This window comes from Lepidothrix coronata, unplaced genomic scaffold (assembly GCF_001604755.1).
Source record: "Lepidothrix coronata isolate B3197 unplaced genomic scaffold, Lepidothrix_coronata-1.0 Scaffold65, whole genome shotgun sequence".
Taxonomy (NCBI): Eukaryota; Metazoa; Chordata; class Aves; order Passeriformes; family Pipridae; genus Lepidothrix; species Lepidothrix coronata.
This window is the reverse complement of record NW_016690245.1, coordinates 1,394,090-1,421,679: the sequence shown is the minus strand read 5'-3', so window position 1 is coordinate 1,421,679 and position 27,590 is coordinate 1,394,090. Positions and strand designations below refer to the sequence as shown.

General features: G+C 37.7%; 1 protein-coding gene across 3 annotated transcripts in view; it reads right to left on the bottom strand.

Annotated features, from left to right (window-relative positions):
• The window catches only part of ROCK2 (Rho associated coiled-coil containing protein kinase 2), a 107,669-nt gene that overhangs the window by 65,770 nt on the left and 14,309 nt on the right, over positions 1-27,590 (bottom strand). For all 3 annotated transcript variants that reach the window (XM_017818086.1, XM_017818088.1, XM_017818087.1), the window contains exon 2: positions 819-900. In XM_017818086.1, the coding sequence (XP_017673575.1) occupies positions 819-900 (82 nt within the window). The remainder of the gene's footprint in view (positions 1-818; positions 901-27,590) is intronic.

The following is a 27,590-nucleotide window of genomic DNA, read 5'->3' as shown; positions in this document are numbered from 1 at the left end:
ATACACCTCTTACAAGTAAAGAATCTAAAAACAAGTTGCTGATAAGACTGCATCTGCAGGAACCTTAACTTATGCAAAAGAAAAAGCTTTTTTAAAAAATATGGATCTCAAAATAAGCTCCCACAAAGCATAGCTGTTCCAAGAAGGCCTACTCACTGCAACTTACATTTTAAACAAATGGCCCACTATTTTTACAAGAAAAATATTCTGCTTATATACATGGATAGAAATCACTTTGAAAAGACAAAATACATCTACTCTGATGTACAGTCTTTCATTTCCATATGCTCAATGAACTCCAAGATCCTGTCTACAATTAATTTGAGGAGAATCACACACATCTATGCAAAGGTGCAAAAATGCACCAACATATTTTAAGGTACAACCTTAGTTTTAGTTTTTAGTTTTAAAAACCCACAGAAGGCTGTGGGTTAGATCAAGTATGACTATATAAACAATGTTGACATTTTGTGTAATGAATTCCTGAAGAATAATAACTTGGATATGCGATATGCTTAGCAAATTATATAGCTACACATACGTAAGATTAAAAAAATAACATAAAAGGATTTTTCCAACTGTATTTAAGAAAACAAAAATCTACAGCTTGTATTTTTCAACATTATTTTCAGCAATATAATAACTCCCCAAAATGAAACTTCTTTCTGTAACAAATGGTCCTCCAAAGCCTTCTGAATATAGAAGCTCAGAGTTATAAAAATCAGTACAATGACCATCAGTAAAGCATTTCTGACCACTCAGCTTCCTATGACTGAGATCACAACTATGTCATTGTTCAAGGGCCACTTGCAACTTACATCTATTTAAGAAATTATCAATGTTCTTGTTCTTCCTCAGTGCTGGATAATCCAGATCAAGGACCAAAGAATTCAAGCCGTCCTGAAAAAAAAAATAAAAACAAGTTAATTGAGTTCTAAAATCTTAATTAACAACTTCACTAAAACTACTACACTGAGACTGATTATATATTATTCAAGCATGCATTACATTCCTAGTAGGCAAATCAAACAAGCTCTCAAGTATGTTTATAAACCAGTAGAGGAGCTAACACACACTGACTGGCTCCAAGTTCTATAAACAGTACAGCTATATTACCACTGATTAGTGGCACTGGGACTTAAACTGGAATAGTAGTTTTAATCTTGCTCATTAAACACTGATTTAAGATACTGAGTTCAGTCAGTCCATTTTTCCTATTTTCGTTCACAAGGATTTCATTACACATTTCCTGCCAAAAAACATTTGCAGGAAATGTTTGTATTATCCATATTATTGCTCTGATCACAGTCTACCTTCTTGTTCTGGATATTTGAAAACCAACTGCTCATTTTTCTTAGAAGCAAGATGTGACCTAAACTTAAGAAGACAATTCACCACGTAATTCAGGCTCACAAGACTAGATTACTTTTTCTAAGTGACTCAAAAGAAGGCAAGCCAGAACTCTACATACCATTCTGCTACCCATTATCAGTGCCTCAGCAGAAAACAATTGAGACCTCTTAAAATGGCAAAGGATGAGATCACCAAATCTAAACTAAGAATAGTATTTTAAATGCCTGTTACAAGACTTAGCTCAATTCCACCTTTCTGCAAGTCGGGAAAACTTAAAAAAATTACTCTAAAACACACTTTTCCAGTTACACATGGACAAACAAAACTAAAAATTAGTTTCAGATAGTAAGAGGAGGCAGAGATACTATTCATTGTCAGCAACTCCAGTGTTCAGCCTGAACTGGCAGTTTTATTCATTGCTCTAAGAACAAAATTCTGAGACTGTTTCTTCAGGTTTTTGAACCTTGATAGGGCATCATAGAGATTTAAGTCAGAGACCATATCATGTTTATTATAGGCAGCCAACAGAACTAGATAGCTTTTCAGTCTTCTTAACTGAGGCTATAGCTAACAATCTGCTGATTTCATAGCTTTTTCCTAAAATATCTGAGAAGGTATAATTTATTGAAAATATCACTAAAATCACTCATTCTAAAAACATATCTGGAGAGAGTCAAAGGCGAGGCCTAAGATTATTAAATACATTTTGAATGCCACTTTGTCCTAAATACACATATACACAAATAAGACTACCTCTGTGGAGATGTCACTTTGCACCACAAAATACATTAATGGTTAAGATCATTCTCAACACTAAGAGATTTTATTTATTTATTTACTTTTTACCTCCTGACAAATGAAAGCGTCTTACAAAGTGTCAGAGACACACTGACGAAGTACAGGTTAGACAAATGATTAAAAGCTGTCTGAAAGACTAGGCCCAGGAGACTGTGATCAGTGGCACAAAGTCCAGCCACCAGCTGTGCACCCCTGGACAGAGAAGATTAACACAAAGTTCAGTAAGGGGAAAAGCCGAGTCTTGCTTTGAGGGAAGGAATAACCCCAGGCACCAGGTATAGGCTGCAGCCTGAGAAGCTGGAGAGCAGCTTTGCAAAGAAGGACCTGACAGTCCTAGTGAACAGATGATCCTTCCTCTCTGCTCAGTACTGATGAGGTCACACCTGGAGTGCAGCATCCATCCCTGGGCTCTCCAAATCATAAAAAGCAAGGATTTACTGGAGCAAGTCCAGCAATGGGCCATGAAGATTAAAGCACTGGAGCATTTCTCAAAAGAGGAAAGGCTCAGAGAGCTGGGACTCATCAGCCTGAGATGGCTGAGATGCTCAGGGCAGGGGAGCTCATCAATGCGTATAAGCACCCGATGGGAGGGACTGAAGAAAAGGCAGTGCTCACTGACAGGACAAGAGACAATGGACACAAGGTAGAACACAGGAAATTCTATCTGAAAACTAAACTTTTTTCCTGTGGTCAAGCACTGGAACAAATTGCCCGGAGAGGTTGTGGAGTCCCCACCAGCGGAGATACTCTAAACCTGACTGGACCTGGTCTTGGTCAACCTACTCTAGCTGACCATGCAATGAGCACGGGTGTTGTACTAGATGATCTCAAGAAGTTCTTGCCAACTGCAAACATTCTGTGATGTAACACCGATAATATTTCCACTGCTGCTCAGAAAAAAGGTGGAATTTTACTCTTGAATCTATGTAACATAAACTGTTATGAATGTCTTACACATAGAGTTTTAGAATTTCCTAACAGAAAGAAACATAAAACAGTGTTAATAAACAAAAAGGGAAGTCATAGAATCATAGAATCAGCTGGGTTGGGAAGGACCTCCAAGATCATCAAGTCCAACCGTTGATACAACACCACCGTAGTTACTAGACCATGGCACTGAGTGCCACATCCAGGCTCACCTTAAAAACCTCCAGGGACAGAGAATCCACCACTTCCCTGGGCAGCCCATTCCAATGCCCAATTACCTTTCTCTGTAAAAAATTTCTTCCTAATATCTAACCTAAACCTCCCCTGGCAGAGCTTAAGACCATGCCCTCTTATCTTACTGATAGCTAGCTGGGAGAAGAGACCAACCCCCACTTGGCTACAACCTCCTGTCAGGGAGTTGTAGAGAGTGATGAGGTCTCCCCTGAGCCTCCTCTTCTCCAGGCTGAACAACCCCAGCTCCCTCAGCCTCTCCTCATGGGACTTGTGTTCGAGTCCCTTCACCAGCCTTATTGCTCTTCTCTGGACCTGCTCCAGCACCTCAATATCCTTCCTGAAATGAGAGGCCCAGAACTGGACACAGCACTCCAGGTGTGGCCTCACCAGCACTGAGTACAGGGAAGAATCACTTCCCTGGACCTGCTGGCCACACTGTTCCTGATTCAGGCCAGGATGACATTGGCCTTCTTGGCCACCTGGGCACACTGCTGGCTCATGTTCAGCCACTGTCAACCAACACCCCACCAGGTCCCTTTCTGCCTGGCTGCTCTCCAGCCACTTTATCCCCAGCCTGTAGCTCTGCAGGGGGTTGTTGTGGCCAAAGTGCAGGACCCGGCACTTGGCCTTGTTGCACCTCATCCCGTTGGAATCAGCCCAACTCTCCAGTCTGTCCACGTCCCTCTGCAGAGCCCTCCTGCCTTCCAGCAGATCAACACTCCCCCCAACTTAGTGTCATCTACAAATTTGCTAATGATGGACTCAATCCCCTCATCTAAATCATCGATAAAGATATTAAACAGAACTGGGCCCAACACTGATCCCCGGGGACACCACTAGTGACCAGCTGCCAACTGGATGCAGCCCCGTTCACCACCACTCTCTGGGCCCGGCCCTCCAGTCAGTTCCTAATCCAGTCAATAAAATCAATAAAGAAGGCACAGTAGTTGCTTTCATAATAATAATTATAAGAATTATTTCAGCTTGATCATAACTGTTGCTGCAAGACTCAATTACAAATTAAGGAGTGATGCACCAGGACATCATGCTCATCTTTCAGAGGGACAGAAGACTTACTACCTATTCTTAATTTTGACAACATTTTTACAGAAGATAAAATAAAACCAAATCAAAGTAACGAAGTTTTTAAATAATTATGGATTAATCACTTCATGAACTGCGCAGGTATTGCCCAATAACCCGGACAAATCCAATGGAAAGTACTGACTTCAGGTGATTTTCTGCAAAACAACATAATCCATACTACTCTTTATTTAGCAAGCACCACCTTCCAAAAAGGATATCTCATTCTGGAGCACAGTGTGCCAGCAGAAATACGGATCCTCATTTTGCAAAATGTAGAGAAGGACCATGCTGAAGGCCCCAATGGAGAACAGCTGGGCCACCTTTTAGGATTTTACCTAGCTCAGTAAAGTACCAATTCCAATTTGCTGGCAGTCTACACACTCCACCGAACTCCAGCATTCTTCTTTCACTGCCACAATATTCTCATGATCACTAACAACTGGGCAGACATTTTAAGGGAGATGTAAAAACACTATGTGCTAACACAAATCAGCCAGGAACACTTCTGTTCTTTGTATTTTAGAGAAGTGAAGTCACCTGATATTTTAATGCTTTTCATGCAAAGGTATTTTATTGGTCAACCAAGAAACTCATATATAGTGTGCTTGACTTCTACCTTATGCGAAAGGTCAGGCAAAAGAATAAAGTTATCAACCCGAACAAAAATTTTTGTAAAGTTGGATTACAAGGTCCAAACCAACTGTAACTTCCAATTTAAACAGAGTTGTGTATTAAAATTTCAGATGTCACTGGTTTTTTGCCTGTGTCATTCTGATTCCACAGCTTTTTTGTGGGCTATAAAAACTGAGAACCATATTTACTGCTAATTTTTTTATTAGCTCTTTCTGCCTCTTTTTCATGGACTCCTGGTAACAATTTTCACCAGTAGCTATTAATGAATGGTAATTTGAGAAAGTGCAACTGACAATTATTAACTATTATTAACTATTTGGAAGTGTCCTAACTCTTGAAGACAGCCAGCTACAAGTGGTGTCAAAGAGAGGTGATTAGTATCATCACCACAACAACAGAAAGTGTCAATTTTTTTTTAACCCCGTGAACAAGCTTTATTATCCTACTCCCTCAAAGACAAGTGGGGTTTTTTTAAAAAAAAAGTTTTTGAACAAAATTTTACGTTCATAAGTTCATATCAACAGGTAGTTTATGAAAGACTTGTCTTGCACATTAGCATTTTGTCAAAAGTTGTTTCCTTAAAGCTTTACATTTTCATTGAAAGACCTAGTTTACATTACTTAACACAAAAATTCACTACAATTAAGAAGCTGGGTCAAAAGATTACACAGTAAAACAGACTGTTCAGACTGAAGAGAAGTAATCCAGGAAATGACGTTGCCTCTGTCTAGGCCTCAGAGATAAGTCACTTCAACCAGGAAATATGCTATTAAAGGGATTTCACTGTTCACTTCCTCTTTCTGCTCCTACAAAAGACTCAGAAGCTCACAGGCCAAAAATAGCAGCTTCCAAACAAACGCACCACTGGCAAAGACAGATCAGCCCCCATCGAAAGCCTTTTGCTCATGGCCAACGTGTTAAAATGTTTTCCAAAAGAAAAGTCCAAGCTTGATAAATTTTGCAACACCTTTCTACTACACCAGGAGGAGAGTTCCTGGCCACTCCGACAGTCACCCTCCGTGGACAGTGTGGAGCTTGGCTTTCCCAGCAAGTGACTTGCACTGTTTACAGACCTGAATGAACCTAAGCAAAAAGAGGCAAGAAAAGTTCAGGAGATACAAGAACAACATGTTTATGTTCTTCTCTGACAGAAGGGGCAGTAACAGGGAAAAAATACTAATAGTTTCTCAATGAGTCCCATGTTAATTCCAGGCAATCCAACTGAAGCCCTCACCAAATTAAACCATGCTGTGCTGATAGGAGTTTTTGAAGTTAAAATAACTGTTTGAACCTGTCTAACATTGGTATGTACATGTAAACTCCACAGGGTGTCAAAACCAGCTTTGGCTGCTTTGATTTATTCCTCACTTTCATGATGTGAAAACAGTAAAACTCAAGGCCCAAAAGTAACATGATTGAATAGAAGAGGTATCACTTGCTTCAGGAAACAATCCATAATCCTGCAGTAACTGGAAAACATAAAAAGCCTAATCTAGTAAAAGATGTCCCTACGTGGAGACAAGGTGTTGGACTACAAGGGACTTCAAGGTGCCTTCCAATCCACGCCCATATGATTCTGTGAAAACTTCACTAAAGTATTACTTACAGGGAAACCAAACAATATTCGTTTCACCTTCCAAATCCTCAAATAAAATATAATAAAATATGCTGCAGCCAAAAGTACAGATAGAAAAGTCTTGTAACTTCAGATTACATTTTCCTAACTTGGTCTACATGCTTTTTAAGGTAGAACTTCCCAAATCTATGCACACAAGAACTGACCATCTAACGACTCTTCATGAGGATTAAATCCCCACTATGTTCTTCCTTATGCCAATCGGAGCCTTGAATAATTCTGGTCTTTCCTGCATGATTACCTCTTTCCATATCACAGAAGTTACCTTCAGATGCAAGGTGAACAGCTCAGTAACAGAACACAATATGAAAAACAACTAAAAGGTCATATGCAAGGCAAATAAAGCATTTTCCCAAGCCCATCCTACTCACTGATCACTAGGACATGTTGGAATTCACTTTTCTCTTACTTAAGAAAAATTAGTATGTGAAGGAATAATCTGGGGCATGATAATGCAGCCAACATTTACTGCTGGGAGGTCTTGCTATTCTAGTTTTTCAATAGCTCTATGTTAATTAACAGATTTAAGTTTTAACAGTATTGAGCATGTACAGTTTAGAAACCTAAAAGCAGCTACTGTCCACAGATGACTATGTAAATACTTAACAACAGGTTTTACTTACAATCTGATTTCTCTACATGAAGGTAAACAAATACTGAAATGGTTTTAATGTTGTCTACTACTGAATACATGCATATTTTTCTTCATCGTACAAGCAATGCTCCTTGAGACGTGTCCTCTTATGTGCTGCATCCCATGTGCATATTTTAATGGGTTTTATACATTTTCCCTTGCTATTTGAAAGGCACAGTATGAAAGTGTTCCAGTGTAATGACAGGATGGTAACAGGCCAAAAATAGCTTCACCCTAACTACTTACAAAACAATAATCACAAAATTGTTCAAGATGCAACAAGAATTTTAAGGAACACCACTGTGGAATAGCAAAAGCATGTAAATAACAATCAGAAAGACAAAGGGGTATAATGAGTTGTATTTTACAAGGGACACGAGAAAATAATGGAATATATTTTACATTAAGAATGAGCAAAATAAAAATCCATTAAGATTTACAAAAAAAGAAAGGGTGTACAGGCAGCTTAGGTCTTCCAGGCTTTCTAGGATAACAATGAAAACAAATCCTAATGAAAATCACTATATACATGAAGAAAAGTGCTGAAGTTAGCAAGAGCCACTGAAATTCACTCCAAGTATCTAAGGAGACTGTCTTAATCAATTTACTTTGAGAACTCGGGAGAACAAGAGAGGTCAGCAAGACTCAAAAGGGCAAATCAAAGCACTCCCATTTAAAGGCAGAGGGCTTTCCAAACTACAGATCAGAATACTTGGGGACAGGGAGATAAAACATGACAGTAATCATTTTGTAAACACCTAGAGGATTAACATGGGAGATCCAGGGTTTAAGGATTTCTGTATTCTTCTCAAAAATAAAACAGTGCCATGTAACTGATTTCTGGAAGAATATGTGATGTAATCAATAAAGCAAAGCATCTTAACATAGGAATAAAACACCAGACTCACCATTCTCATTGGCAAAGTAAAAAAATACAGTAGAGAAAATCAGGGAGAATATGTCCAAAAGGTAATTATCAAGAATTTGGTAATCATCAGGACTTGGAAAAGTGTGTCAAAAAGAAATTCCATTGGGTTTGTCCTGTTCCATTTCTACAGAATATTTTCATTATCGCAATAAAGCAACAGAATAAGAAACAGATCTATTAAGAACTAATAAATAAATAAATAAATTCCGTGACTGATACCAAACTTGGAGTTTTGAGCACATGCTTTTGTTTCTCCCCCATTTAAAATTACTTCAAAAAGAAGGAAAAAAAAATGAAAAAAATACAATCAGATACAACTCAAAGGCCAAATACCAAAAAGGGGAAAATCCCCACTAACATATGCTTTTGAAAGAAGTTAAATGCACAGAACATGAAAATTGGAATAACGAATACACAAAAAGATAACGGACAACAACGCAGGGTTATAGCAGACTAGACATCCTATCTAGGATTCATAAACAGGAGGTGCATTGTATAAGACCTCACAGAGAACCAAGATTCTTTTGTAAATAAAGATCACAAATCTTCTGCTGTTACAGCCTAAGACAGAATATTGTATCCAGAGCTGTAAATCCCTGTACAGAGGACTGCAAAAGACAAGCTGGAAAAGAACCGAAAGGAAGGTAACAAGACCAGGAAAATGATAAGCAATTTGTGCTAGGGAAGGCTGTCAACACCAGAGACTTCAGTCTTAAAAATGGTTTGCCTAAGGAGACAGGACAAGTTCTTTCAGAACATAAAAAGCTGTTATGAGCAACCATGATGATGGACACTTCCTCACATCCCCAGAAACAGCATAAAAATTAGCTGAATTAGGCATGAAGATTTAGGTTACAGATTAGGGAAAAAAATTCTAAATAGCAGTAGTGAAGAACTGACACAATACAGCTACCCAAGGAAGATGAGAAATCACCTTCACAAGAGATTCACGAGTTAGAGAAATATTTATTACAGTAGATCCATCTGTGGATCCTACCTCTGGGAAGAGGACTTTACTAGTGATCTCTAAAATTCCTTCCAAGCCTACCTGGAATCTCTTCACAAATTGCTGGTATAAACACATAAAAGCAGTAAATTAAGCCAAAGAAAGAGGACTGGAAAGAGGAGTAAGCCAGTAGCTGTGAATAGACAAAAATGTCTAAATCATTACCCTCTTCAAAAAAACCCAAAAAAACCTTAAACATCATAAAAATGCACATTTTCTCCTCTAAATCAGCTGTTCCTATTTTCTCTTTAAGCCTTAATAAAACTGGTCTTGCGTGTCTTGCTGCTTATCACTGTAGCCATGGAAAATTCAGTAGTTCAGCATAATCTGCTTTCATCTGACGTCGCTGTACATTTCCAGGTTCTTTAGCTACTTTTGATTTTAGAATTCGTATTGCTTTCAAAATATAGTGCAGCAAAGCCCACAAATGCAAACCTGTTAAAATGACACTAGAGATAATTTCCTATTCATTGGAATCCTCCAAGGCCTTTATTAGCAAGCTTTGCTCCTTAACAAGAGAGCAAGAGTGGGCTGGTAATTTTGACTGTCACTTTTCCGCAGCCATTTATGCACCAGTTCAGATGGATTTCCCAAGCAATCCAGCAGAGCAGTGCAAGTACTAGAACTGCAAAAAGACTATCTACAAATGGACAAAAAATAAACCCATGCCCGGAATTATTTCTCTGACACCCTGAAAAAGCGGAGTTACCTACTGGTTCATGAAAATCCAAATGCAACACACAGTTTTTTATTCATTCCTCTTTTCCCAAACAGGGCTTTCAAAGGCTACAGCTGCAGGAGTCAGAGGCAACACCAGGAAAACAGATAAAAGGTCAGTGAGCTCATCTGTGTGTGAAGAAGGAGACAGATGTATGGTCTATTCTTAAAAATCATGTTTTGACCACAAGGCCATTCTTGTTCCACATTAACTAAGAATCCCACTTCTCCATCATGAAAATGATTCTGTTTATTTTTCTGTACCCTCAAACAGTTCAGTCTGTGAAGCTAGCTTCAGCAACTATCCATTGCACATTACACCATCAGAATCACTATTTAGCAGTCATGGATAAATGAAAAGCGAGTACACATTCTAACAACTAAAAAGGATACTTATTAGAGTAAATAATAAAAATTATAACTATTATAACTATCTCTAATACAGTTGCTGGAACTGCAAAGAACAAGACTTGAAAGGAAAATCAAGACAGCATCTAGCATCTTCCTCCCCTGAAAGCATGATTAACTAGAAGTTATAACAGGATTTGTTTTGGGGTTTTTTGTAATCAGTGATTCAGAAAAAAATTATTACAAAATTTCCCCGTACTAAAAATACCAGCAACTGTTGAAAAATCACTCTTTAAAACACTTCAAACTTAATAAATAATAGCCTGCCTATCACATTATCTCCTGTCTAACTTCAAGTTTGATGTCAGCAGCATATTCTAATCAGCTGCATCACATATTTCTTAAAATGTACTCCACCATAATTCCATGAGCCCAGATTTCCAGCTAAAGTGATGAATAAAACTGAGGTAATCAAAATCACATCTAACTTTGCAGTACAGAATTTGAATGCAGTATGGAAAAACACAGAATACATATTGCCACAGATGGGTTCTTTTTTTTTTTTTTAAGGTCAAGATATCAGACCAACCCATCAGAAAGCAGGATGCTGACCCTGCTACAGCAGCAGAAAAAGGCACCACTTCTGCTCCAGGGGAGAAACAATTAAAATCAAATAGAAACAGTCGAAGCAGGGCAAAGTCCTACTAGTTAGTGGACATGTTTTGTGGAGAACTTCTGGAAAAGTCTATAGTTGTAAAAATGATTGCTGAAAGAAAGGGAGCTTGGCTGTGCCAGAAAGTAGGGAAGATTAAATGGACATGGGAAAATCCCAAAAGAGGTAAAAGTTAGTTTTAAATAATGATGAGTCAAAAGACCTTATTCAAACTTAAACTACTGACTGCCTAGCAATATGGACAAAACAATTATTTTAAGATTATCTCTGCATGAGTAGCTACCTAATGACATTGGAGGAAAATGAATGGAATTTAAACAAAATGAATATGTATATCTATTTCTACCAAACATCAATATCTAAAGTCAGCAGGGCAAAAGAGTATATCATCATCAGGAAAACAAGATTTTTATTTTTGCAATAATACATATGCATTGTTGGTTAGTAAGGAGATTATTTTTTAATTAAAAAGAAAAAGCTAAGCAGCCCTAAAACATGGCTTTCTCACAGAAATGGATTTGATAATAAAGGAAATAATTTATAATCAATTTAATTCCTTTAATTAGTAAGTATACACTACTTTCTTGAAATATAAGTGCCTTATTTATAAGTCTGACATTCTGAAAAGTAGTTGCATCTGTTCATCACCTTAGTTAAACACAGATTGTATTATTGATATAAAAGGATAAGCAATTTGAAAAAAAAAAATAATTATGGAATATGTTTGAGTAGATGCATTTTAGTACGTTCAGGGGTTTTTTCCTACATAATATTACATTCATCTGGAGTTCACATTGCAATAGATGATTCCACAGTCCAACACAATAAACTTCACCGATGACCCCAGACTGCAGTCAAATCCACTATTAAGTCTGTCTCCCAAACACGTAATACATTTTCCCATAAGCCTACATGTAAACATGTTAACATAAATAAATATTTAAAATGTTTAAATATATAAAATAAAAGAAATAACACTTCCATTCCAATTCCTGAGTCAGGACTACTAATACAACATTCTACATTTTAAGGCAGAACAGGAATTTTTCTGGATGATTTCTGCTGAAACTCAATACATGTTCTTCTAGGGACTGACTAGAGTAATAATTCCATCATTTGTAAAATCCATGAGGATGAGGTATTATCAAAGAATTGAAGTTTTCTCAGCAACTTCAATAACAAAAAGGCATTTAAGAGGTCACTGGCCTCAGCCTCTAGGACTGGAACGGAACATGTTGAACATGTTGTCTCTCCTGACAAGCCCAACTAGAAGTGTTTGATCTTCCGTGTTTCCCTCTGGAACAAAATGAGTAAGATTGTGATCTGAAGTAATTTGAAGAAACTTCCTTGAAATACCTTCCAAAAAAACCCGAAAAAGAACAAAACAAACAAAAACCTACAATAACAACAACGAAAAACCAAAACAAATTAAAACCAAAACCACTACCCCTGCCCCCCCCAAAAGAAAAAAAAAAACACAACATAACAGGGAGAAAATCTAACCCCATCCCACCTATCCAACCCACATAACTGGCTGTCCTGTATAAAAGAGACCAGATTCACACTCAGGACAGACACTAAGCAGCCACTCTGAACAGGGGTTGAACCTCAATGACCTCCTGAGGTCTTCAAAGCTGAATTATTCTGTGATGCTACAATTACTTTTGACCAGAGCATATGGCAGGTCGGCAACATTAAAATCAGTTTTTGTATCAGCAAGTCCAAAAACGTCTGGTCTTGCAAATATATAGTCCTTAAATAAGGAATTGCTTTACAGTAAAAAAGTATGAAGTACAAGAGTAGAAAAGAAGTGCTGACAGGAACTTGCTATCTGCAGATTTTGAGAGACCTCCTTCAGCAAGTCTGACGAAGTGAATGCCTATTGCAATCTGCTGCTATAATCACTCATTTTTCAAGTCTCTGAGCAACAAGTTTGTTGTGTACACAAACCTATATTAATTAGCTATTTCTCCTACAGGATCCATTAGGACCATCACATTGCAAACAACTGCTCCTCCAAGCTTTGGGTAGGCTTTACCAAGATCTTTGGGCTTCTTTCACAGAAGAAGAGGTGAGACAAAGGGCCACAGAAGAGAGCAAAAAATTTCTTCTGAAGGATTTTTTCAACTACTTCATCAATAAATTAATTTAGTCATGGAAAATCTTTTCTTCGTTTAGTAATGTAAAGTTTAAAAGGCATCAAGGTAAGTGCAGAACTTTTCTTTGGAAGCTGCTAGCATGAAAATTCATTACAAAATTTAGAACTTCTTTCACAGTTGACCACAAACTGGGGAAAATAACAGTTCTTGATTCCTGATCTGTTTATCTAGCCATAAATTCCACTGAGTGGGTGTTGCTATATCCTCTGCTTTATGAATCAGTCTGCAGAAGCTTTTAATGCTAACTGCATGTTATATCAGAAGGAACTGTATTTAAAAATAAACATTACATAATATTAGACATCCAAGAAAAAACTCCAAACTATTGCACCTTGAACAGACAAACACAAGCAACAAATACTTCTTATGTTTGTACACAGCACCTCGGTTTTGCTTCGGCCAGGAAAAAACATCACCTTATCAGTGTCTGTGAGATATTCAAATGCCAAACAAGACCATAATAAAATAAACATATTATGTCACTTCAGATATTATAGAACAGCCTGTGCCATGAATAAAAGAGCATGACTTAGAGCATGACACAGAATGACTGTGATTAAGCCTGTTTCTCTTAAACTCTGAAGCATTTAGTATTTCTGTCCCTAGAATATACGCACATATAGGCACATCCTCACACACAATGACAGGTTCAGGTCCTGGCACTGAAAGGGTATGAAGGACAAGAACAAAGGCTTCTATGAATAAATCAGCAGCAAAAGAAAGTAAATGTGGGCACACTTTCTCAGAAAAAACCCTCCCAGGACTCATCCGAGAGGGTGAAGGAGCCAGTCAAAATCATTACCAGGCTGCTCTCTACCTTCTCTGAGAGGTCACAGCAACTGGGGGAGGTTCCTGTTAATTGGAAAAGGGAAGTGCTGTGCCTAGCTTCAACAAGGAGGATCTGCAGACAACCAGGCCAGAACTGCAGTTAAATTCAGGCCCCTGGACACCATTTCCAAATAAACGGAGAATAAGATAAATGAATAAACTGATCACAAGCAAATTGTGCCTAATTTGCTTGTGCATCTCTTTTCTAATGAGATGACTGTTTCAGTACCCAAGGAGTGAGCAGTATGTTGTTTATCTCGACTTCAGCAAGGTATTCAACACAGATTCCTACAGTAATTGCATTGGCCAACTGGGTCTGTGAACAATCAGCTGGAAAGCTGACTGGACCATCAGGGTCCAAGTATCATTGTGATCAGCAGAATCAAGTCCAACTTGGCAGCTGGTAACCACTGGCATTCCCCAGGGATTGATAATGGGACTAATACTGTTTGTTTTCACTAATGACCCAAAAGCTAGGACACAGTGTACCTTCAGCAACTTCATGGATAACACAACCGGGGCAGTGGCTGATACGCTGGAGGGCAGAGCTGCTATTCCGACAGACCTAGAAAGGCTGGGAAAGTGGGCTGAGAGGAGCCTCATGAAGTTCAGTGATACACAGAGACTCCTACGTGTGGGATGGAATACCACCACACATGAGGAGAGGCTGGCACTTGCTGGCTAGACAGTGGTTTTGAGGAAAAGGATCCAAGGGTCCTGGTGAACAAAGCTGGCTGTGAGTCAGCAGCAGGCCCTGCAGCAGAGGGGTCTGACAAGAGGCAGCAGACACGGGTTGCCATTTGGGAAATTGAAACTGGCTATATGGAAACATTTTCTTCACCATGGTCAGACACTGGAACAGGTTGCCCAGAGAGGATGTGGCATCTCCACGTTTGGATATTTTCAAAACAAAATTCTTAAACATCATCTAATTGAACCTGCTTATTGAGTATATCCATGGTTTGGACCAGAAGACCTCCACAGGCCCCTTGCATCCTAAATTATCCTATGATGGGTATTTGTATTCAATCCTGAAAATAGCTTCAACTAGAACTCAATAACTGACAGAGTGCCACATACATCTCCAGAAATACCACAAATTATTTGGCTAGACATTGCTGTTAGAAGAGCTGACAGGATATTTTGTGAAACAGTATTTCATCGTGAATTGTATTATCACAGTGTCATCGATCATGGACTGGGGCCTGTCTGTGGAAGATCATGACTCTGTTCTGTTTTGTATTGCAGTCAAATCTAAGATAAGAGATGCCTGACGGATAAGCACAAATTGAAATAAGCAGAAACAACATCAGACAGTATCCCAGGCAATCAACTGGAACCTGGTCTGCTATGTACGTGGTGACTCAGACTCCCTGGCTAGCTGGATCTCCATTAATAGGAAGATGGAAGGCAAATGAAGCCAGCATGCAAAAGACTCAAAACAGAAGGGAGGGGTTTTTTCACATCACAGAACTTATTGCCACGGGATGTTTCTGCCACCAAGAAGTTTACATTGGGCTGAAGGCTATTCGATTCAAAGGAGATAAAACTGTCAAGAGCTCTGAGACAGAAAACCACCACATCCACCTTGAAGACTCCCTGAGCTGCCTTGTCTTCCCAGGCTGGGGGAGTGGAATTGAATAGGCACAGTCCTTGTTCTGCACTCTGTCCCACTCAGGCACTTCTGAGCTATTGACTATTGCTGGGAACAGAGTAGCTAGGCCAGGCAAACTCCTGATTCAATCTAGTGATCCACTTACATGTTATTACTTTGGGAAACTGTCTTTTCATTCCTGCACAAGCTACTTTAATCCCTACACATAATTACAAGGAAATAAACCAAGTTTATTTTAGCCTCAGCATTATACATTCTGCACAAAAGAGCACATCAAGTGCCAAACTCAAAAATATACAAGGAAAAAGAGAAGAGATTCAACAACAGAGACTAAGAGAAACCATTCTGAAACCAGCAGTACATTGTATTTTGCGTGTTATCCTCCCAACCTGCAAGAGGAGGCTTGTAATTTGGGGTTGGAGGAGTAATTAGTTGAGAAGGTGGTGACTGGTCAAAGGTTGGACTTGGATGATCTTGGAGGTCTTTTCCAACTGAAATGATTCTGTGAAATGTGAGAAAACAGAGGCTGGATTCAAATGCCATCTCTGACAACAGCCAAACCAAATGCTACTGCTACAAAGCAGGCTGTGAGCTTGCAGAAACACTTGAAAGAACTTCGTATCAGCCCCATGTGCAATAAAACAATTTTTCTAATCTTCAGCTTACGCAGCAAGAAAACTATTTACTATTTAGTGGCATTTTAAACTCATACTGCATCTCTTTTAAGCTAACTTTTACATCTCAGGAGTGGCATTACAACTACATACACAAACAGATATATTAAGAGGAAAAAAAAATTCAAAATTTAAGAGGATAAAATAGAACAAAAGTTGACTGCCCAACCTTACTTTGCTTCCCTTTCCACAACATGATAATTGAGCATGCAACACATGGCTGTGCAATATTTCTTTGTGTCCTCTTTCCTGAATGCAACTTCACCTCTTGCTCAGTCAGAAGAAAACCAACAGAACAAAGTGTATAAATTTTCTCTTTGGTAGTTTAAAAACTACTTTCAGGTACATTCAATGTTCTAAGAACTCGATTTTCATTACTGCACAGACAATGCAAAAACCACTCACACGGCAATTTCTGAAATACCATGACTGATTATCAATTTTACAGCTGGTTAAACCTCATTCTGGTTAAAAAAGGCCATTTGTTGTGGTAATACTCTAGATGATAACTCTGAAATAAAGTGGGACACTTGGTCTGACATTTGCATAACAAGTTCCCAGAACATTCTTCTTCCCAGTGTTCCAGCTGTAGGTGCAAATCAAACAATTGGGTGTGCTTATGTATACAAGAACTTTTTGTTTGTATTTCTGAAAAGGAATCACATCAAACTAGCAAAGGAAACTGTAGCCTTTTCAGAAGAGACTCAAAATTATAATGAAGTTCCTTATTCTTTTACTGTTAAGAGTGAAAACAATTTCAAGTTGTAGCGATATTTTAAATATAAGATTTATCTTTAAGTGAACTCCAGTGTCTTTTTTTTTCAGACATCTCAATTCTCAGTATCTCAACTTTCAATTTAGTGTTATTTGCACAATTTCACCTACCTAGGAAATTACTATTTTCAAATCCAATTCAAAAGAAGACTTATCTCTACTAACACAAAAATATTGTGAAATTGTTCTGAAATTAGAGCAAGTATACTTTGTTTCACAGTAAAGATGATGTTCCTGAGCTACTGTAAACTCATTTTTCTGTTCATTATGGATGAATGAAGTAAAATCTAAGTTTTTGCTCTACATATGCACATTTGTCCTTTTAGCCATGAGTAATGTGATTTTCAGATGGACATACAAGTTTCCAAGTGCTCAAGAAAAAAATCCCATCTAAAATCGTTACATTTTGAAGTCAATAAGCACCTTCACTGTCTTTTAGTCTTCGAGAGAGTTCCTGGTCCCTAACTTCCTGTACACAAATCAGGAAGATGAAAGTACACAGGTGAGAGATAAGAAGATCCCTCTTTTAATTTAATCAGTTACAGATGTAATGACCCACCATGCAGCTTACTTTTTAATACTGATTTCTAAATTTCGGTATCACCCTGTACTACACACTATGCAATTGGATATTTAATCCATCTCTTCACTCAGAATGCCACCACTCTGAGTGGAACTACTTTAGTCAGATACCAAAATAGAACTCCTAGAAGTAGTAATCCTTTATGCTGACTCATTTATCTGAAAATATAATTTCAGTTCTTCGAAAGCGTAGACCTAACTTCATTATGTGCTCAAATCATTCAGGTTTAAGTGTACTGTTCAGAAACACTGAACAGTTCTAGTTTTTACCACAATAATAATTATTTGTGAAAATTCGTTAATATGCACCTCACCCCTGCTATTTTGTCTGATCCCACAGTGACTTTAAAACATCTGAATAATAAATCCATCATGGAACATCTGTTTGAAAAGTACATATGACTGTATTTGCCTAATAGCAGCAACTGTATTTGCTTAATAGCAGCAACATAAAACTTCTTCGACAAAGGACAGAGGAAGAAGTGTCAAAGAGGCTAAGAAATACTGTGGCCATTGAATTAAAAGATATTTAAGACATGAAACATTAATCATGAAATCCTGATGAAAGTTTGGCATGAAAACAAGATCACATTCCTTCATGCAAACAATTTGGAAGAATGAAAATCCACAGACAGGTTTCTACAGTAAATCATGATACTGAAAATCCAGGTTAATAGTAAAATGACCAGAAAAAAATTGGCCAGAGTTTCAGCAGACATAATGCAGACAAGAAAGGCAGTCAACAGTTAAAAAGATGAAAGGATAGAAAAGAATTACACAGGGAAATGCCAAAGATCATTCCAAGGACATTTTGATAGGAATTCTAAATGCTATCACTTAGACTTGGGCAAAAGGAAGAAAGGAGCAGATAAAATTATTATGTCTTTTTCAATCTGAATGGTTTTATTCCAGTTAATTTAATTCCAATAAACCAAAGTTTCTGCATTGACTTTAATGCCCATTAGCTACTAAACTATACAACAAATTACGTATTTAAAGTTTTTAAAAAGACAGCAAATTAGTTAAATGGAAATTTAACTCCCTAGCTACACAACTGATCCATAAAGCTGGAGAAACTGAAGCCACTTATTTCAAAAGTGATCTTTCCTGTAAAATCCTAAAATACTATTAACAAAAATGAGTATTAGAACTCTAAAATTACTGTTAAAATTCTAGAACTAGTTCTAGGATTATTTACAAACTTTGTTCATAGATTTCTTTAGAAAAAGGGCAATATAATTGTTTTCCAAGTACTCCTACTTGTCCACAAAGCACCACAAGTTGAATTAGATTTGATGACCTCTTATGTGAGTCCTTCCCAGTATCAACAAGTGAAAAATACATGTGCCTTCAAGTTGCTTGTTGAGTCAGTAAGATAGATGACTTTCAGGTCATTCACCGGTACATGTACATCCAGAGCATGACTCAGTATTTGTAAACAGTTTCCAGAATCCCCCACATTATATCCACGGGAATAATGTGAGGGAAAATAATCTGGAAATGGAAGTTTATTATTTTTTTAATGTTAGGTTAATGGTCGGACCTGATGATCTTAAGTGTCCTTTCCAAGTCTAATGGTTCTATGATAAGCAATCCAGCAGGTTTACAAAGCAGAAGTGGGAATGCAGCACCTCCAATGCGACAGCAGAGACAACGGGAAGCCTTTCAGGTAGAGAGCACAGGCTGTCTAGGGTACAGGTCAAACAACAACAACAACGGGGACAGGTCTAGGAAAAAAAAAAACCAACAAACTTTAAGAGCACTACCTTCTGCCAAGAAGACAGCCCTGATATCAGAATCTCAACTTCCCTGGGTTCCCAGAGAAAGATACTTTACAACAAGCCAAGGAAGTCTTCCCCAGTGCAGATACCCAAGGCAGTGGCTGAGCCCCCATGCAGACTGTGCAGCCCTTTTTATGGTTATGGCTGTTTCTGAGCAATACCAGCAGTGAAGATCATGCTCAGAGTGCAGCTCAGCCTTATCCCTACACTGCAAATGAAAAGGTGGATGATCTCAACAGCTGTTCCTTGCACTTCCCATTGTAACTTGAAACACAGATTCCTAGGCGGAGACTTCTGGAGCATAACCACACCAGATTACTGATGCAATTCCTTTCTCCTCCCTCCTATGAATTTTCACTCCACCAACGTCATAACGCATTATCTCATCCATTCTGCAAACTCAACACTCAGCTAAGCAACTAAACCTCCTTTGCTAGGAAATAAGATCAGTTTAACAAAAATGCTGCATTTCCACCCCTTTATTAGGCACCCTGTGCCCCGCAGCCAGGGCCATGCAGCCCGTGGTGCATCACTGAGAGCAGAGCAGGAATGGTGGCCAGGGCAGGAGGCAGCCACTTTAAGCACTCAGGAGTAAGAACCAGAACTCCCCCCCTGTGACAAGGAGCCTTCAGAGCTGCTTCCCCACCAGTATTTGCCAGCTCTTCCCTACTACCTCAAGACAACCCTGTCTGAAAACTATAAAGAGGAAGAAAAAATCCACATCCCCGAGACAATTTTGCAGACAAAAACTTTCAAAACTAGGAGACTGTCCTTCAACTACATATGAAAGCCAAAGCTGCCCTGAGAGCACTAGCCTTATCCTTCTTTCTGACGTGGAATTCTATTCTAGATGAACAAACGTTATCCTTTTTTATCAAAATGTAGTTTAAGCAGAAAGCAAGGTTGTTTGCTAGGACACGCTATTTTGCAAATCAATTTTACATTTACAGTTGTGATATTCAATTAACAAGAATGCTAATGAAGATATTAACTCACTTCCTTTATCATGGAGAAATATTTTAAATATCAAACCTCTTACTAGCACAATTTTAGATTTTCTGTATTTAAAAAAGTGCTAGGGAAAAAATCTACTATGGGAAAATTTGCAAGTAAGTAGAAATTACACTGAACTGACATTTCCACAAGTCTCCCAAGTTCTGAAGCCACCTATAAATTTGCAATCCAATCTTACTCTTTAATATGCATGGAAACCTGTAACTATGCTTTGCTATATATTGATTTCAACCCCCTCAGTTACTTCAATTAAGACTGTATGTGTAAAGTTCAGAGTATTGACATGTTCCTCTTCTAAAATGTTTAGGAAACTATAATCATATTTTGCTTCATTTTAAAAGTCTTCCACTTACCACAGAAAGTAGTTTAACAAAAGCAGAACCCTTACGAACAGCTACTCATATAGTATCCTCTAGTAAGTACATGATTAGATGGGAAAAAATTTAATTTCCTGATCTGCCTCAAATTTAAGAAGGTGCTACACAACCCACAGCCATCGGCATGATCTACTGTATGTTTCTGTGAAAAGCAGGAATTTTTAACAATGACTTGCAATTTATCCAAACGATGCATATGTCAAACTTAAAACTCCAAGTGTGATATCATACATTTGTTGAGCTCTGACACTGATAACAAAAAAAAGTGAAGCCACCTTCAATGTAGCTGTGACAACATAAATCATGATGCTCCATGAAAACTCACTTTCCGACTGACTGTATAATCACGGCGTGCTGTAATTAAGCGCATTCTTCTAACCAGCCATGACCTTAGTAAACCAACTCCCTCCTTTTAGATTTTCTCACCAAGTCAAAAACAAGGAAGCGCTCAGAGCCCTTCATCAACCCCTCCAAAAGCCCTATGACACAGCCACCTCCCAGCTGCACAACCTTCCCACTGACATATCATGTTCCACTATAAGATCTAGGTCCTTCCCTGGACAGAAATGGATTGAATGCACATTTTAAAGCATGACAGAAGAACGAAGATCAACAGAAATGTATGCTGTGATTTTTTGGACAGCTCAGAGGAACATGAAGTACTTTCCCTGTCAATGCAGAGGTAACCTATTCTGCACAGCAGGCAAGAAAATGAGGTAAGTGCTTTTGTTAACTTCCACTTGTAAACCACATTGCACCAGCACTTTATGTTATAGAAACAAGGAGGAAAAGCTAAAAGTTTCTTACAACTTTGTGCTGCAATAAGGTACTTCAGTCACAATTCACTTTATTTCTACTGAAGTCAGCAGAACTGTCTTACTTTAAGGCTTTTTTCTAAATGGTGTTTTAACAAAGCCAGTAATACAATGTCAAAAGTAGATTTTTTAACAAAGTCATGCACCTGTATTCCTCTCATCTCCTGCTTTTTTCTTCTTTGGGTTTCTTTCCTTCATATAGCTCCATCTCAGCTTGATTCTCAAACAAAATTTCATTGTATCAAAACCGATCTTGCATTATTTCCATAATTTGTCATTACCTATTCTCACATGAAATGTTTGACCACAGTTGTCTCTCTTCAGAGTTGCAGTGTCTTAGCCAGCCAGCCCATTTGCAGCTCTTTAAACTTAGCTCATCTACACAGTCCAGGTTGCCATGTCATTTTTCATACAACTAATCTTTTTGTCTTCATTACATGTGAAAAGATCTGCTGTATTAGCAATGCATGCAACTCTTCTCATCAGATCACACAATGAAAGACCTTTACAAACCTTCAGAGTGAAAAAACCACAAACCTTTGATTACTGGGGACTTTTCTCTAGGAAAGCTTTTAAATAATACTTTTCAGAATTCTTCTCTTTACCTTACAACAGTTCAGCTATTCATTTTTCCCTAGGTGCACATATGGGCCTGTGGAAGACACAAGGTGTTTTTCCTTAAACTTAGTGCCTTCTTTAGATTGCTCTCTGAAGATTTGTTGGTTTTCAGTCTACTCAATGGCAAAAAACAATAGTCCAGTCTACTTCACAGCTAAACAATGGCACTCCACCAATTTCACAAAAGCAGAGAAAGAAGTTCGGAGGTCTGTTGTATGAAATAATACTCTCAGCATTTTCTGTGGAAGTTTTACATTTACCACACAATTTCAGCTTTATTTATAGCTTTAATTTAACTTATTTGCTTAATTTGTAGCTTTATTAGAACAATTTAATTTTCATATGCTTCAAAGAGAATTTCTGAGTGAGCACAACTGCACAGTGGAATTCAGCAGAAGTACCCCATATAACTGAAAAAAGCTGTCAATAAATTAGCAAATGTTTAATAGAAATGTTATTTAACAGCACTTCAAAAGCTTGATTGGGGAGCAAAAGAGGATCTAGCCTGGCACCATCTCCTAGGGAGCCACACACCACTGCATAAACCACTGGGGTTTCAGAACATCAACAGAGAGCCTGGGTGGCCACATGAAGTTGTGGCTTTACATTCGTAGCATTTATTTTACATAAGTTCTTGGAATGCAGTTTATAGTTTAACACAAAAGTCTTTCCAATCTTTTAGCTCTGTGATGTCATTTCATCTCTTCAACAAGATGGCTCTTGGCCAATTAAGCCTTTCATTAAAAAGGTTATGTAAATGAGAGCATTAATACAGGCTCTCCCCTCCTATTAATTCCTTCCATGACATTAACAATAATGCACCTACGAGATTTATAAATAAACTCTGTGCACTCTATGCCTCCTACATCGCCTACCTCCATGTCTCAACATCTCAAAATATCTGGCTTACACAAAACAAATCATCACAGGTATTGCAAACATTAACTGTATAAAACATATAAAAGTATTTTATACTGCAAGTTTTAAAAAATAAGGTTAATAAATCTGAAACTCATGTCTAAACACATTATAGTCAATTAAAATCATTTAAACAGGACTGTCTTAAGGGTAAAATGAGAAAAAGCCTAATTATAGTGACTCTCCGACCACATGATGATGTTATTTGCTACATTTTATTAGTTATTTGCTACATCTTTTAACAAAGCCTGGAGGACTTCCACAAATAAAAAGTGTGAAAATGTTGAAATTGTAAAATATGTTGGTAATATCTTTGTGTTAATTCACGGAAGAAAAGCGATCAAAAATAGCTTTTTCGGAGGGGTTCTGAAATGGAACTACAGAACAGATGGTACTTTTCATTAAGAGTGACCAATTGTGAAAATTTTTATATAAAACAATTATGATTGTATGGCATTCTGCAGAGAAATTGGAAGTTCAAGCCTATGCTATTGGTGATATCCACAGCAGTTAGGATGGATGTCTCAAGAACTTACTCCACCCAACTCTTCTCAAAACAAACTTTGGAAGCAGGTTAACACTAAGGTTTGCTTCCAAAGCTGTGTGTGTTGCAGGCTTCTAACAATGAGTAAATCAATTATAGAGCCCACAGTAATTTTCAGGGCTGCAGATTAACCAGTCAAGCAGCATATGTTTGCATACAGCAATGATATACTCAAGGTCTGAGGATGAAGTTCCAGGACAGTCTAAACCAGTCTCCCCATCCTCTAAACAAAAATCCCCACGCCTCCTTTGACTCAGCAGTGATGCCTTTCTCACCCTGAGCAAGCCAGTTTAGGGAGCTACACTGGACAGGTCTTCTGCTGTTTTCATTTTTGGCCATTCACCTCCTTAAACCTGCTCATAGCAGAGTCAAAAAAGTAAAATAATCAGCGAAAAGGCAGCAGAGAGAATATAGCAAGGAAGATAATTTCCAAGCATGGGGTATTACTCCTGAGAAAATGTCATTTAATTCAAACCTGAAAAACTGAGAGAGAGGGAAAAACCGAGAGGGGGGAAAAAGCAACAAAACAACAAAAAATGTAAAACACTTGTTTCTTTTATCCTACTGAAACAACTTCATTTGAAAAGAAGATGTATCGAGTCTTTAGAACTGATTGTTTCTGGGCATACTAATCAGTCTATTTTAAGAATAGAAAATACTTTCATAACTTTGTAAGAAAATATGCTAAACCTACTATCAATAGCTCTTAGCTTATCCATAGAAAATGTTCTTATTTCACTAAGTTACAGTTCGTATCCAAGTGGACAGATAGATGTGTCAAGAATTAAACACTCCCTACATATTTTAGTCATCCAGTAAGTTCATTCTTCATTTCCTGAGACACACAAAAAGAAAGCCAAAATGTCAAAATAGTGAATATTTATATAATTAATTAAAAAACACTTCAAACATGGATATAGCACCTTCTTTTGTTTAGGAAATAGAGTAGGAAATTTAGAGAGGGTGAAAAGGAGAAAAATAATTAGTAAGAAAATCATACTGGCATACTGCATAAGGGTTACCTTCAGCTGTAAACACATAGAGCTATAACAATAAGTACATATTTTGGGAAAAGATTAATCACAAAGTATTGTCCTCTACAGAGAAATAGTAACATCACCTCTTCAAATAGTTTTTCTTTCTCATTCTATTTAAGACATGGATCATGACCTCCCTCATAAAAGTGTTGTTTGGATTTATATTAAGTAGCTTGAAAGAATGTTTATCTTGAGTTTCATGTATTCACGCTGTCAACATGAAAATATCTTTCTTCCCTACCCTTTGCAAAAAAACACACGCACACACACACACACAAAAAACACAAAAAAAACCACAAAAAACCAAACAAAAAAACCAAACAAAAAAAACCAACAACAACAACAAAAAAACTCCCCAACAACACCGTGCAAAAATCTGAACATTTTTCCTCCTCAACTTCCTATCACATACTGCAGATAAGCCTTACTTATTCACTTATCTTAAATCTTGCTGGAGTACTGCCATACAATTTTATGGACATGAAGACTTCTGGAGCCTAGTCCTGCCATACAAAACCCTGCAGTATTCCTCCACAGTCAGACTAGCTGTCTCAATACATTTGCCTTCAGCTCCAGTGGTTGATTTAAACTTTGCAAATTGATCTCAGCATTCCTCGAGGAACACCACGTTCATCAACTGCCCCTTACAGCGTAAATAACACCAGTGCAATCTCTCACCTGAACACTGTAGTGTATAATTATGTTCCTCTTGAGCAAAGAGGCTTTCCAAAACAGAGATGAGTTTTATCATCTCCATCTGGAAACCTAAGATTCTGAGAAACTGCTCCAAAACTAGGCAATGAAATTCCACAGAACTAAGGGCCACAGGAAAGCTCACCATCTTTTCCAGCACAAGCTGCCTTTCTTAGTCAGATGCCACGTTTTTCCCACAAGATTTGTCTCCAAATATCATAGTTGAGGAAGTCAGCCTAACAGCTTATGGAAAAGTGAATGCAATTTCCCAAACTCTAAGGACAGAGCTTGCAGGAGCTCTGAGGGCAGCCAGCCCCACAAGTCTGAGACAGACTGCAGTTTTCTTCACTTACGTTGAGCTAATGTTTAACACGCATTTTATAACACTGAAGTGTGTTCATTCAACCACATTTGAAGTTTGTTGCAGAAAGTTTCTCCTACAAAGAAAGAGGTTAGCAGTTACCACAATCCCTTATAAAGTAAGTGGCTAGGAAATACTACAATTTATCCCAAAATTTAAAAATTTATTTATTCTTTTAAAATTACCTGTGTTCAAATGCAGAGAAAGGGGAGAAAAAGAGAAGATAGCTGGTTACTTTTTGACAATTTGGGTTGGAATTGCTTTCCAAAGGCTAGCCTAATAAAGGTAGTGCAGCTCACACCAAGATGAGTAAATTATGCATAAAGTCTAAGTAATTTTTACTAAATGCTTGGCAAAATGAGATGAACAAGACAGAACATCTGTCAGCCAATACCACCTGATTAAACTTAGTGAAAACCTCAGGGGAAAGATAGGTAGTATTTCCTCACTAAAAATATTGAAAAATACTTAATATTATTTCCAGTGTTAAATATTCATATTTTTCAAAGTGGATGAATAACTCAGAAAATAAACAAATAATCATAGCCAGTAGGAAGAGTAATTGTTGTGTATATACAAATATACACAACAAGAAACACTGTATGCTCCTTCCAGTGATCTCAAACAAAAGCTAACAGTACCATGGAAAATGTTCAATGTCTTTAAAATACAACTCTTTTAGAAAAATAATAAAAACGTTCTATCACTCTGTTCAGGTGAAAAAGATGTGATAAATCAGTAATTTTTATTCTGTGGTTTTCAACGCAGTGGCACAGTTGCAAATATTTCAGTTACACTCCAAGTTTAACCCAGATACTCTAGTAACAGCAAAAAAACATTTAGAGTCTGAAAAAAAGAAAATAAAATCATCACTGGGGCCGGGACATCTGCCCTTTCCTCTTCCTCCAATTATTTCTCCATGAGGCATACAAAACTCACTCCAAAAACACAATGAAATACCTGAGAAAGAAGGGGTGGAATTCCACGGAAATGAGTTGAATGTATTACTGAATGCATTACTAAATTTCACATAAGGTAAACTGTTTGGCTTCAAGGCAGTAATGACTAAGCTCACAGAACTACACACTAATAGAACACACATTCAAACATTAGCTCTTAGATGTCAGGAATCCACTTAAACAGAGCATATTTTTATTAGGAAATAGACTTAGTTTGTCAGGCTCCACTGAAATGGCTCCATGTTGCTCTAAGATGAGAAGAGAGATTAGAACGAAGTGGGTACAAAAAGTATCTTACATATCAAAGAGATGACAAGGAAAAATTACAGTCCTGGCAACAACCACCCAATTCACTGTGGATTTCAGCCCTCTAGACTGAAACAACCCCTTGCCTAATTCTGGGCCCATAAGTAGTCCTACCCACTTAATTGTATTTATTAAAATGCTTTAAGCTAAACATGCATGTAAGTGCTTGCAGAACTGCACTCTTAATAATATTTCTAAAAAACACTCCCCCTGTCCCAAAGTGTCTTTCAAAACTTTCAAGAATCTCTAGGATCCATTTCACTTTCATGATTGATTAAATAGTAATTAAAGAAATTCTAGTGTGGCTATCTAATCTGTTTATCTTGGGGAAAGAAATTCTAACACCCAAAGAAAATTCCCACTATGACAGAGAAACTCATGTCATCTTTTTTGTGAACAGATGATATTCACATTTTGATATCTGCACAGTATAACAATACAGATTTTGGATATACTCTATTTGATTTTTCACATTAGTGTTGTCAAAGAAGGAACTTCTATGAAAATAACTGGCTGGAATACATAATCTGAAAGTAAATTTTCTTTTAGCATGTCTGACCAG